This window comes from Necator americanus, chromosome V (assembly GCF_031761385.1).
Source record: "Necator americanus strain Aroian chromosome V, whole genome shotgun sequence".
Classification (NCBI taxonomy): Eukaryota; Metazoa; Nematoda; class Chromadorea; order Rhabditida; family Ancylostomatidae; genus Necator; species Necator americanus.
The window spans coordinates 31,211,511-31,222,672 of NC_087375.1; the positions used below are offsets into that span (position 1 = coordinate 31,211,511).

The 11,162-nt window shown below is 40.0% G+C and overlaps 1 protein-coding gene across 1 annotated transcript; it reads right to left on the minus strand.

Moving 5' to 3' along the window:
• On the minus strand, nucleotides 1–4,335 carry RB195_015762 (uncharacterized protein; the record flags this gene model as incomplete). The annotated part of the gene is made up of 13 exons (XM_064206628.1): nucleotides 1–112; nucleotides 426–523; nucleotides 585–671; nucleotides 955–1,095; nucleotides 1,170–1,242; nucleotides 1,315–1,417; nucleotides 1,956–2,074; nucleotides 2,138–2,226; nucleotides 2,278–2,407; nucleotides 2,461–2,576; nucleotides 2,975–3,123; nucleotides 3,284–3,338; nucleotides 4,318–4,335. 13 exons carry the CDS (start codon nucleotides 4,333–4,335, stop codon nucleotides 1–3), a joined length of 1,290 nt encoding a protein of 429 aa, XP_064062509.1.
• Nucleotides 4,336–11,162: the final 6,827 nt, after the last annotated feature.

Below are 11,162 nucleotides of genomic sequence, written 5' to 3' on the forward strand. Positions count from 1 at the left end.
TTAAACGCACAATCCACCCAACGGAGAGCACGACCGGTGGGTACCGGTAGTAACGCACTTCGAACACGCCTTATTTCCAGCTCCGTAGATCTCATCACCTATAGCAGGTGAACTGAAAGAGTGTGAGTTGAACCAGGAAAACGAAAGATCTTATAAGATGTAAACGAAGTCTGGAAATCCTGATGAGAGCTTGTGTGAGCCTGTAGTTGTTGGATGAAAAAGCAACGAATCAATGCTAAGCAAGTTTGTAATCTACTAAAGTATACTTTTATCGTGGACTTTTTTTTGTAATAATTGGACGTAGAGCATAGAACTTGCTCCTAGAAATCTAGAAACAATATTTGCTATATTTGACAATCACTGAGCTCACCGGAATATCACTACGCTTTCTACAATTGGAACTCTCAGAAGAAAAAGGAACGTACTTGTCATATTTGCACAGAATATATAGTTTTCCGAGTTTCAGACAAGCTTCTCCAGCATCTATAGCGCAGCCGACCTTGGTGGCTTCATCATATGCTATCTGGAAAACCAGTGGATAGGTAAACATTTACTAGCACGTTCAGTAATCACGCGTCACTCACGTTTGCGGCAGACATGAGACCTTTGGTATTTTTGCGGTTCTCTCCAAAAGCTTTGTTTCCAGAAGGCTTCCACCATTTAGCCACTGCCTGAATACATAACCATTTTGCTTTTTAAAGCATCTGTACGGTTTTCTTCTCGCCAGTGATGCTCGTCACTACGTACCTATTTAAAACCCCCTAAAATGTGTAAATACAAATCGGTCGCTTTTTTTCAAAACGAGAAGATTACATCTACAAGAAACCAAGACTGTGTTTCAGCTGAAGCTCTTAACCATTTTGAAACAAACTTTAGTTTGCTTAGATCTCCTCTAGAATTAGGCCACTGAAAAGTACATTTCCACTCGAAAGGGCTTAAAATTCTGAAACGAACCTTCTTAATGGCGTCTTCACCAATATTGTTGGATGTGCTGACATCTGTGCTCCAGAAGTTTTCTTTGACAGCAGTGCTTAAACTAGCTTTGCAGTCTTTAATCTTCTTCACAGCATCGGCTTCAAGGGCTTTATCATATTGCTAAATAATCAAATAGTTTACACAAACTTTTCCACAACCGCTCGATGGATCCTGAATTGCTCTCCAATTCTCACCAATTCAATCATTTTTGTTGCTGGTTTTGCATAGCTTTCACCAGACTTCGCCCATCCTGTAGCAAGGAGGCGTCTATAACATAAAATCATCATTAGAGAAGAAGAAAAAACAGTATTTTTGTAGCTTTACTCAAAAAAGCATTGCCTGTAGTAGTTGTGCATTTCCAGTGCAGTACGCCTAAAATTGTCCGAAAACACACCTTTGCAGGCTTTCGTACCGGTACCGCAAAATGTGCTCTTGAAGAGTGCTGTAACAATGAGAAAAAAATGAGCGGTAAATCAAATACTTCTCAAAAGTGTTGCAAGTATTCAAGTACTCGTTTATGCAACATTTTCATTTGTATACGTTAGATACTGTCTTATTAATACGTAAGTTCCTAGCCACCCAGTTTTACAAAAAGAACCTTTTTCTTTTGCATTATTTCTTATTTGATGATCCTCAAAACAGGCCTAACACAGTGTTGGCCATATTAACAAAGTGTACTAATTATTTCTCCTGTTTTGAAAAGAATTTCAGAAAAGTAAAAAGAAAAAAGTTTTTCTTCGATATATCGAGTGTACGAAAATTACTGAAATATTCACAGATTCCATAATAAAAGAGGAACGGCGTCTTTTTCTGCAGACGGTTTTAAATAAATGGATATTGACTCATGCTTTGGCCATTGATTTCAGAAATCAACATTTTGCAGAAATCATCGAATGATCGATAGGTAAGACCAGAAGAGCTTCAACTACTAGGATATTTTTCGTTTACCAGTAACACCTTTTGTGAAAAACCGGGACGACCTGGTTTGACACTTCTTTCGCAAAGTCCATCTACGCAATTGGGGCAGGCGGTCCTATTACTGCAGAAGGAAGGAGACAAAGGGTCCTTTGTATAGACATCACTACCTACAGCGGGTGGACTGAAATAATTAAAATAGACATGGGAACTGGGCGTTCATCAGACCACAAAACGAACTGCTTACTTCTGGTTGAAGAAGCATAGGAGATTGTAGTTTGTGGATTGGCAAATTTGGTATGTGCATGCGAATGCACTCACTTCGTCGTGGGCAAGCTTAACATGCATTCATTTTTCTTGTGAATCGATGGCTTCTAGAATGCGAACCTGAGCAAACGCTTTAGCATCGTTCGCTACTTTCTCATCCGCCTGGTTTGCAACTGCGGCTTCCCATTCTTTAGTCAGCAATTCTTTTGCTTTTCTGGTAGCGTCACAGTTGTTAGCTTTAACTGTGTCCCTACAAGGATATTTTTTATCATTTACTTTATAATCGATTGATAATTCTCTTACTTCAGAATTATAGAGCCGAGTTTATAGTTGCTGTCTTGGAACGTGGGCAATTTAGGTGAAGAAAGGCAGTTCTCAGCAGCAGCCTGAGCTTCTGCTTCTATATTGCAATCCCATGTCTGAAGAATCTATTTTGTGCAGCAGGAAAAGGACTGTAACTATAAATACCCATTCACACATTATGTTTGTAGTCAGCGCATGAAAAAGAGAGTTTTAACCTGCAACAATACAGTAGAAACTAATATCGGAGAGAATGAAAGATGATGGGACTAAGACTGCGAATTCTGTGAACCTCCTTGTAGGAAAGTTGAGATAGAGATCAACGCATGTAATATTTGCAGTTACTTGAAGACTATACTATTCTGCGTAGTTTTCGCATTCAATAGACGGAGTTTTCCTTACTTTTGCTCTCGTTCACTTTCTGCAAAGCATGAACTATGAAATGATGATCAAACGAATTCAATTTGAAAATGATAACAGAGCCTGTATGTTGTTTAGAATCTTCTAATCCACTTACCAATTGATTCATATACTGAGCCGTTGGCAGTTTCGCGTCGTCTTTACCTAGTTGCTGTCCTTTCGCTACTTTTCGACGGAAACCATTGACAAGATCCTGGATTTCTTTCCTCCATTTGTCAGAAATTAGCGAGTTATGACATTTAAAACCTCAAAATTGTGTACAAAGATAAGAAGTGCACGAAAAGAAAATTATATTATTATGTTCATTACTAGAGTGTGATGCCACACGGAATTATCGGAAAAGTAACAAATCTTTTGGATCCACTAGGTGAATATAACCTGGACACTACAATTTTTGTTGTCTTACCTGCAGCTGAAGTGACTGCGCCGTTGTAGAGCTGCAGACTTGCAAGGAAAAGAGTCTTAAAAAAAGAAGCATTACTTCAAGAAGTACAATTCCTTTCCTAGAATTTTTCTGAACTTTCGAACGCATTGATGGTTTTTGTGACATCTGTAGCTGCAAAAAGAAATAGGTAATGTCTGTACGAGCAAATCAGCAACGCAGTTTTTTAATACACAGACACCAAAGTTGCAGTTAATATTAAATGTAATACGCTCTAAGAAAAGAAAAAAGAGATGATACTGGACCGAATCTTCCACGTGCCGTTATTGTGTTTAAGATTAAGAGAGTGACCCTAACCGTCCTATATGAGGATGCCAGAAGAGTTCATATTCTTGCAGATACACGAATTGGTGATTGCTTACACTTCGGCTAGTTCTCTCATGGTCGATAGTCACCAAGTTCGTAAAGTTGCAAAAGTGCGTGTAATACATTAGACTCCTAGCGGAGTCCGCATCCATAGCGGTGTAGAGAACTATAGGTCACGTGATTGTTTCTACGACTTTATCTTAACGTGGTCATCTTAAGGTGATAAATTTTGTCAATACAGAGTCTTTCTAACAATGATGCAGCATTTATGAGAGCAAATTTTCATGTGCGAGACTACCGTCGGGTATGGTCATCAAGTTCGAATACGCAGTGTTGAACAGTTGGTCTGTTATTGCGGAACCTGAGGAAATCGTTCAATGCACTCTCTTTCACAAGGAGCAGCGCTTGAAGAGTTACAGCCAGTCTTTTCATGCAAGGATTTGTCGAGGTAGTTCTTTGTCATGGGATGACAGGGCGCTATCGACGAAGATCTGTGTTCAAAGAGTGGGTTTCGTGTAGAGATCCTCACTGCGATGAAGAGTAAGAAAGAGCTCCGAACCTTGGTTTAGACCTGCGGGGAATTTTAGATCTCTGTGAGGTATCGTTATTCTCGAATATAACAATGCTCGAGGACAGTTATATTGAAATGCGTTCAGGTTGTCAATTTTAGAGTTAGGTACAAGGGGACTCACCAGAAGAAGCGGATTCATCGCTGCACGATGAAGACTGATGTTGTGATGTGGAGAATGTTGGCCACCCTATTTATACGCAGCTAATTTTAAATGTCACTGGTCCGTCGGACCAAAATCAAAACCCAAACGGAAATTTAACAAAAGACTGGTGATGACTTCCAATCCATACCGACTGTCACACGTGACATATCGTGAATTAAAGGTATGTATTTTAATGTGTTGTGAAAGGATGTCCACCAACGCTCACAGAATTAATTTAATATAGGTAGTTGCCTTTTGTTGTGCCTACGGTATGGAATGCAAAAACAAATGCATGCGAACTGACATTTTCAGAGTTTTCTGCTGCGATTCTAGTTATTCAGTTGGAAAGGATAAAACCTCATCGCCTTACCCCAGTTGAAAGAAAATTGAGTTCCAGTAGTATTTCTTCCGTCGTTGTTACAAGAGATCTTCATTTCCACTTGATCATGTGTGTCATGTCCCTGCTTACAGCAGCTACGTTTCTTTTTCTTTGCGCTACTGGTTTGATCTTCCTCATCTTTTATCAGAGACGGCTCTTTACAGAGTTATGATTTTCTTATTCTGGTATGTTCCGACTTGACTGGATTGTGGTTTACTCGCCTTTTCTTTCATTTGAACTTCACTTCTTCGTGTTTTCGGTAGAAAAGGAGTGTGGGCGACTATGGTGTCGAAAGTGATGATCTGATAGGAAATCGCAGAGTACTTTGAGGAATTAACGGCAACGTAGTAGGAATCTGAAGTAATGAGAGAATCCGCAGGAAAATGTAGAGATAAGATTGTAGTGGCGGGATATCGGGTGATTCCGTTCATCTCTCCATAATAGTAATTGAAAAGGCATTGGAAAACACAATTTTTTTCTACAACTTCAGTTGCAACTCGCCACCCTTGAACACGCGACGCATGGGTTCGCAAAGGCAAAAGATCAGTGATCTCTTTTCAACAGCCTATTCAAGTGAAACTAATGAATAGGCTGCTGAGGGACCGGATAGTGCACATAGAGGAGCGTTCTAACGTACCTCGTAGGAACTTCAGCGGTTTCCACTCCCTTTTATTACTACGGTTGCGGATAGGTGAGCGGAACCACCCCAGAAACCGCACTCTACAACGCCATCTCTAGCTTTTCCCACTGATTCACTCACCACGTCAGATTCGTGATACGCTACCTTTAGGTTAGGCTTTGATCACCAGAAGGGGTATTTTAACTACACTTGTCCCCACTGTTAGGTGTGGTACGAGAAGGACCACACTTTTTAATAATATTGGAAGCAAATTTGACTATAAGGTCTTAATTTTGTAAATTTTGTAACTGATGCACTCATTCACATGTCTTACGGTTGCCATTTATATGTCACTTTACAGTCATTGGGTTGTCTTTGTTTCAGTGACAAATCGTAGCGTATACCTTAACTATGATCTCCAGTTCCATTTATGTGAAACCACATGCTCCTAGCACTGATATTTCGAGTAAGTGTTGATGACGATCGTATCTACTTAGAACTTGCGATATTCATTTCATGGAGTGTTGGTAAAAGCAGGTAGTGCTATGTGGCGTGGAACAGGTGAGCATGAAACCAGAACTCTCTAAATTTTCTCCACTGCATTTTCTCTCTTCCTCCAAGTTTCCATGAACACTCCTGTTCTAAAGCGAGTTGTGCAGTTTGTTCACTGAAATTATATGCGCGTATTATACATATAGTAGAGTGATTTTGTCTATAAACCCGTCCCAGAACGTTCTGTTCGCGCATCTGTGACAAGGTAATGCAATTCTCAAAATTAAGCAAACATTGTGATAACTCTAATCAACAAAAAACAAATTTGACATACAATCAAAGAAGGTCGAAAAAAGTCCATCTTAAGTAGTTTGTGGTAGTACAACTATCATTACTTTGGTTTTGATACCGTTTTTAACGCATCCCTGCAAAGAAAAGTCGTATTCTCATTCAATGTTACCACGCTTTTACACATTCTCTCCGCCACAATACTCATATATGCTTAGTTTATCGAACGAGGCAACGCACCATAACACACTACACCCATAAGATTGGAGAAGCGAAACTACGTGAAATTGGATTTCATCACTTCTACGGTTGTAATTGTAAAAAATGTTTAATAGGATAATTTCTGCATCACCTTAAGCGGTTTCATTTTGTCAGTCCTCTAATCCTTCGATATTTCTAAGACCCCTGATACCTATACTCTTGGAGAGTGGTTTGCGTTTTTCTGACACTACATGAGAAGCATGTCCGGATCCGTCTCTCGCTGGCGGGAAGAAAGTCTTCCGAAGAATCCTCCGAACACTGAATTTCAATGCACAGATTTCATTGTTCATTTTGACCGTGCAACGAAATGAATGAAAAAGAACAAGCTTTCTGTATCACAGAAGAACTATTCAGTTTGATTTCGATGGGATCGACAAATACTGCTATATTATCGCCGAAATTAATGCAGCTTTAGAAAAGAACGTTTTTTAGACCTATAACAATTGCATTACTGTATTATTAGGTGTCAGAAGCATTTCCGAAACTCCCGGCCAATGCACTATCATCAAAAAGGTGGCGCAAATCCATTTCAACTAGTCTATAGCTTGCACAAGTTTGCATTGCGCATGGAGTGGAATAAGTCTTGTCAATAGGAAATCTTCGTTTTGTTCTTTCATCTCACATCGCATGTATATAACTGAAGTCATTGATTTAAACACCATGCACTCTTATTCTGCATTCGGTATCTGTTCTTATTAGGTCTCCTCTCATCCCAATTGCACCTTAATCACACTAATTCCAGATATTCTTCAAATTGATCGAACGAGCGTCACTAATTCCTTCGTTGGTTCCGATGGCGTGCATGAGTAGATCAGTGATTTCTCCTTTCGCGACGGATCCAGAAACACCAATTTTTTTTTCTGCGGTACGATTAGCTTTGCGTGCGGAACAAACTCGCTCACTTTAGTAAAACGGTTGTCGTTGAAATGCATCAAATGTCCAGCCCGACTTATTTTACCTTCCTTAGTAAATGCATATCACCAGTTGGCTTCGTAGCACAGAACTTCTCAATTCATCTCCCATTTGCGTGCGGCGGGATTCTTCTACTAACACTTCTGATTAGGGTGAGTAGGGTACGGTGATGCTGGGCGCATTTTCCTAGTGCATGCGAATTGTCCAGATTTTTTGAAAGACAGGTCAAAGATGATCAAAGTACTGTGGTGTTAAACAACACGAAACTGGGGGTGGATGGTCTTCTTCATTACATCCTCGACACCTTTTATATGCTTGCCGGTTGTTTCCTCTTACTCAGTTTAGGTCGTTCTATTATACATGTATCTTTCCTGACCTGAATAGAAATACTTGATGCGCTTAAATTACTTCCTGCTGCTAAAGATGTAGAGGGATCAGAGAGACCCTAAGGTTCTTCGTCAAGTTCTCTCTTGTAGTTCTATGCTATCAAAACAATTTTGTCAACGAGATCAATATTAGTTTAGTATTCGGCCATTATTTTTCACTCCCTTCCTATTTCATTCCATTGAGGCGATGAGGACGTTTTTACGGAGTGGCAAAATAAAAAAAAAGTCACATGTTAGGAATCTCAAGTCATGTGGACAACATGGAAGTGCACCACAATTCACTATTGGTGCTAAACCATTGCCTCAATCTCAATTCTACCACGGTATGCTGCACCATGGCGGCGTGGAAGTGATTCTGGCTGTGCTCTGGCGGTGTCTCCCCAGTTAAGGAGGACCTTGACACCTCCGACCTTCCCACTCGTCGGGATTGGAAATTTACCCTGAGAGTAAACAACCGGCATCTAGACAAAAAAGCATAAAGTGACTCACCGACCCATAAAGGTTGAGGTCGACAAACTATTGTGAAAGCTAATCTTGCCATTGGAAGGTTACATGTCATGGGGAAAAGTATACTTGCAGCTCTCCATACACGCGGTACACTGGGTCTTGCTTCCACAGACTTCGAACGGTACTGCGACAGACATCTTGTCCATTCTCACCAGATCTTGATATCTCGTTCGGCCATTTTTTGCCTCCGCCCTTTAAACGAAAAATCCGTACGAATCATTAAGTGCTACTCATTAACATCAGCAGCTGAGAGAACACACATTAACATTGAAAGCGGATTAATCCAAGCTAGACAGGATTTTTGAAGATTTGAAGCAGGTGGCTCGCAATAAGAATTTCCTTTTCATGGAGGAAGAGCAGCGTTGGCGGACATGGGAATTGGTGAATGGCACGACTCCCATGAAGATCTACCATATTCTCAACCATCAGTAGCAGTGACTGATGATGTCTCGAGAGCACAATAATTTTTAAATGGTTCGGACCACCGTCTCCTTCGAACTAGAATACGACTCAGTCGCAAATTGAAAAAGAACATCTGACATTGGGAACGAAGATGAAAGGTGCATACTTGAAGACTCTTTGTCGAAAGGTAGCTGGAGTATCGGCGAGGACCCAAAAATATTGCAACCCGCACATCCATTAAGGCATCTAAGTATCCAACTTACTGCCGTAGAAAGTGTTAATGAGATTCTACGTTATGAGTTTATTCGAGACACTACAAAGAAGGTCACATCCCACTAAATCGAAATGGTACTGGTCTATGAACCGGATCACCACTCGTACAGCGCAAAGGCTCCTCATGCTTCCCGTTAAATATGTAGCAAATAGCAGAAAACCCCAGAATAAGAAATACAAAGAGCCGAAAAGTGTTGCACAGAAAAAGGAAGGATAAACGGTTTGGTTCTACACATAAAACGATTACATATAGCTTTCGAGTAAAAGAGGAGAGCAATCGATGATATAGGCTAGGGATGAGGCGGGAGGATAGCACTGTTCCCCAACACTCTTGCTACACAGTTCTTGTGCTCCGGTGCGTTGCTGTCTCATCTAGATTATCTAGTTATTATAAAATTTTATTTATAAATAATGCTCTGCGGACAACCCTTACTCTACTTCCTTCTCCTAACAATTCTGCAGTCTTGACCAATTTATGCCTTACCAAAAAAGATTTGTGTCAGTGATCCTATGTTAGAGAACATTGACAGGCCAATTCCATGATATTCTGCTCTTCTGTCTTCGTCTGCTATTGTGACCTCTTATATCTTACTAGACCAAAGTCACTTGCTTTCGTCTTCTTCATTATGTTGACTTAGACTATTATAATATATACTATTTTTGATTACTCTTTTCTTAGGAATTTGCTTGTATTAGAAATGGAGACCTGATGTCTAAGCTGTATTTCCTAGGTCTTGCAGGTCACAAAAATTTATTACTGACGACTTCGTAAAAGTAGGTGTTTTTTATGAGGAAAATATGCCATTAAAGGTGATTCAATAGGGTCTCCTCCGCAGTGTGTTGAAGGATGTGTTGTGTTGAGATCACATATACGTTAAGATTCGAATATATGAACGTCAAAGCAGTACTATTTTGTTTATTACTAGGTATATCGTCACGAGAAGAAATTAATGAATGGATTGACTTTGATTCGCAATTCTATGTATATTGTATTTGTATATATGTGTATTCAATTTCAAGATAACACTGCAGAAGAAACTCGATTGCCTTCTGAGTTGACCACAAAGCGGCACCGCAAAACCACAATGTCATTTCTACTTCTTCTTAGAAGTGAACGCGAGTCTTATGCCAACGTTAAATTTCATCAGACATTTTTCGATTGACCCTGTTTGGAGGATTTAGACTTAATTCGGTCTGAATAAGAGCAAGTCTTTCATGTGTGTTCTTTAAATACCGAGACGAAAAATTAGGTGTGCACATGAACTTCCGTATCTTTGGAGATAATGTTAGCTTCATAACAACAGAAGATAAGTGACCAGGTCTAACATAACCCCCACAAAATAAGAACATTAAAGCGGTTTGAGATTCAAGAGTATTTCTAGACAATTCATGTCATCCATCTTCGACTGAACCCCGCAATTCATCGTATAAGCCTACATTCGTTCCTTTCACTTTTATTCATGCTATCTACAAGTGATGCTATAATGATGGAAAGTTTGGGTGAGGAGAAGCTTGTAGTCTGTTAGATTGGGACCTTGAACGATTAATTTCGGAACTAAATGACATGGCAAAGCTAGTAACAAGTGTATCTTAGTTCAGTTCTTCGAACGCTTTGAACGATACTGAGAAATACGAACATTAGGAGCTCTACAGTTAAAAGCCCTTACAATGGATATGATGCAATCTCATGCATGCGCGACAACTTGCGGGCGTTCACAACACCAGCGAAACACCATGGTGTTTCGTGCAAACAAAATAAATCTGACATATATTCGAAGTGAAACCAGGAAGGTGATAGTCTTGTGTATCAACGTCAACACCTTTGTTTTCTGCACCTTTCTTTTTACAGGAACGCGTTTTCTTTTTGTGCGTCCTGTATATGCTCTATATCAAGCGGTGCCACGTTTTCGTCCAACCTGCCACCAGATTGCCCAACAAAGCAACTCTTTGCACCTATAAGACTGAAGAAATAAAAGGGCATGAAATAGATTTCATAATTTGTGTGGTTGTAGAAATTACTTTGTTGGACAATGTCACCAATGCTTACGTTAAACAGTTTGATTCGCTCCATCCTTCTTTAAGCAGAAAATGTGTCTCTTTGTATGAACTGAGGCGGCTTGAACTTCTGAATTCCTTGATTACTGGATTTGCAGATGGTGGTTTCCGTTCCAGTCTCACCTATTGAGAACTATGTAGGTTTAAAATAGTCTCCCTTCCTGTTGGTGGAAAGAGGTCGATATCTAGCACGAACGGTGCCTTCCAGCATGCGTATTTCGTAACTCACTTTTGTAGTGGGATGAAGCGA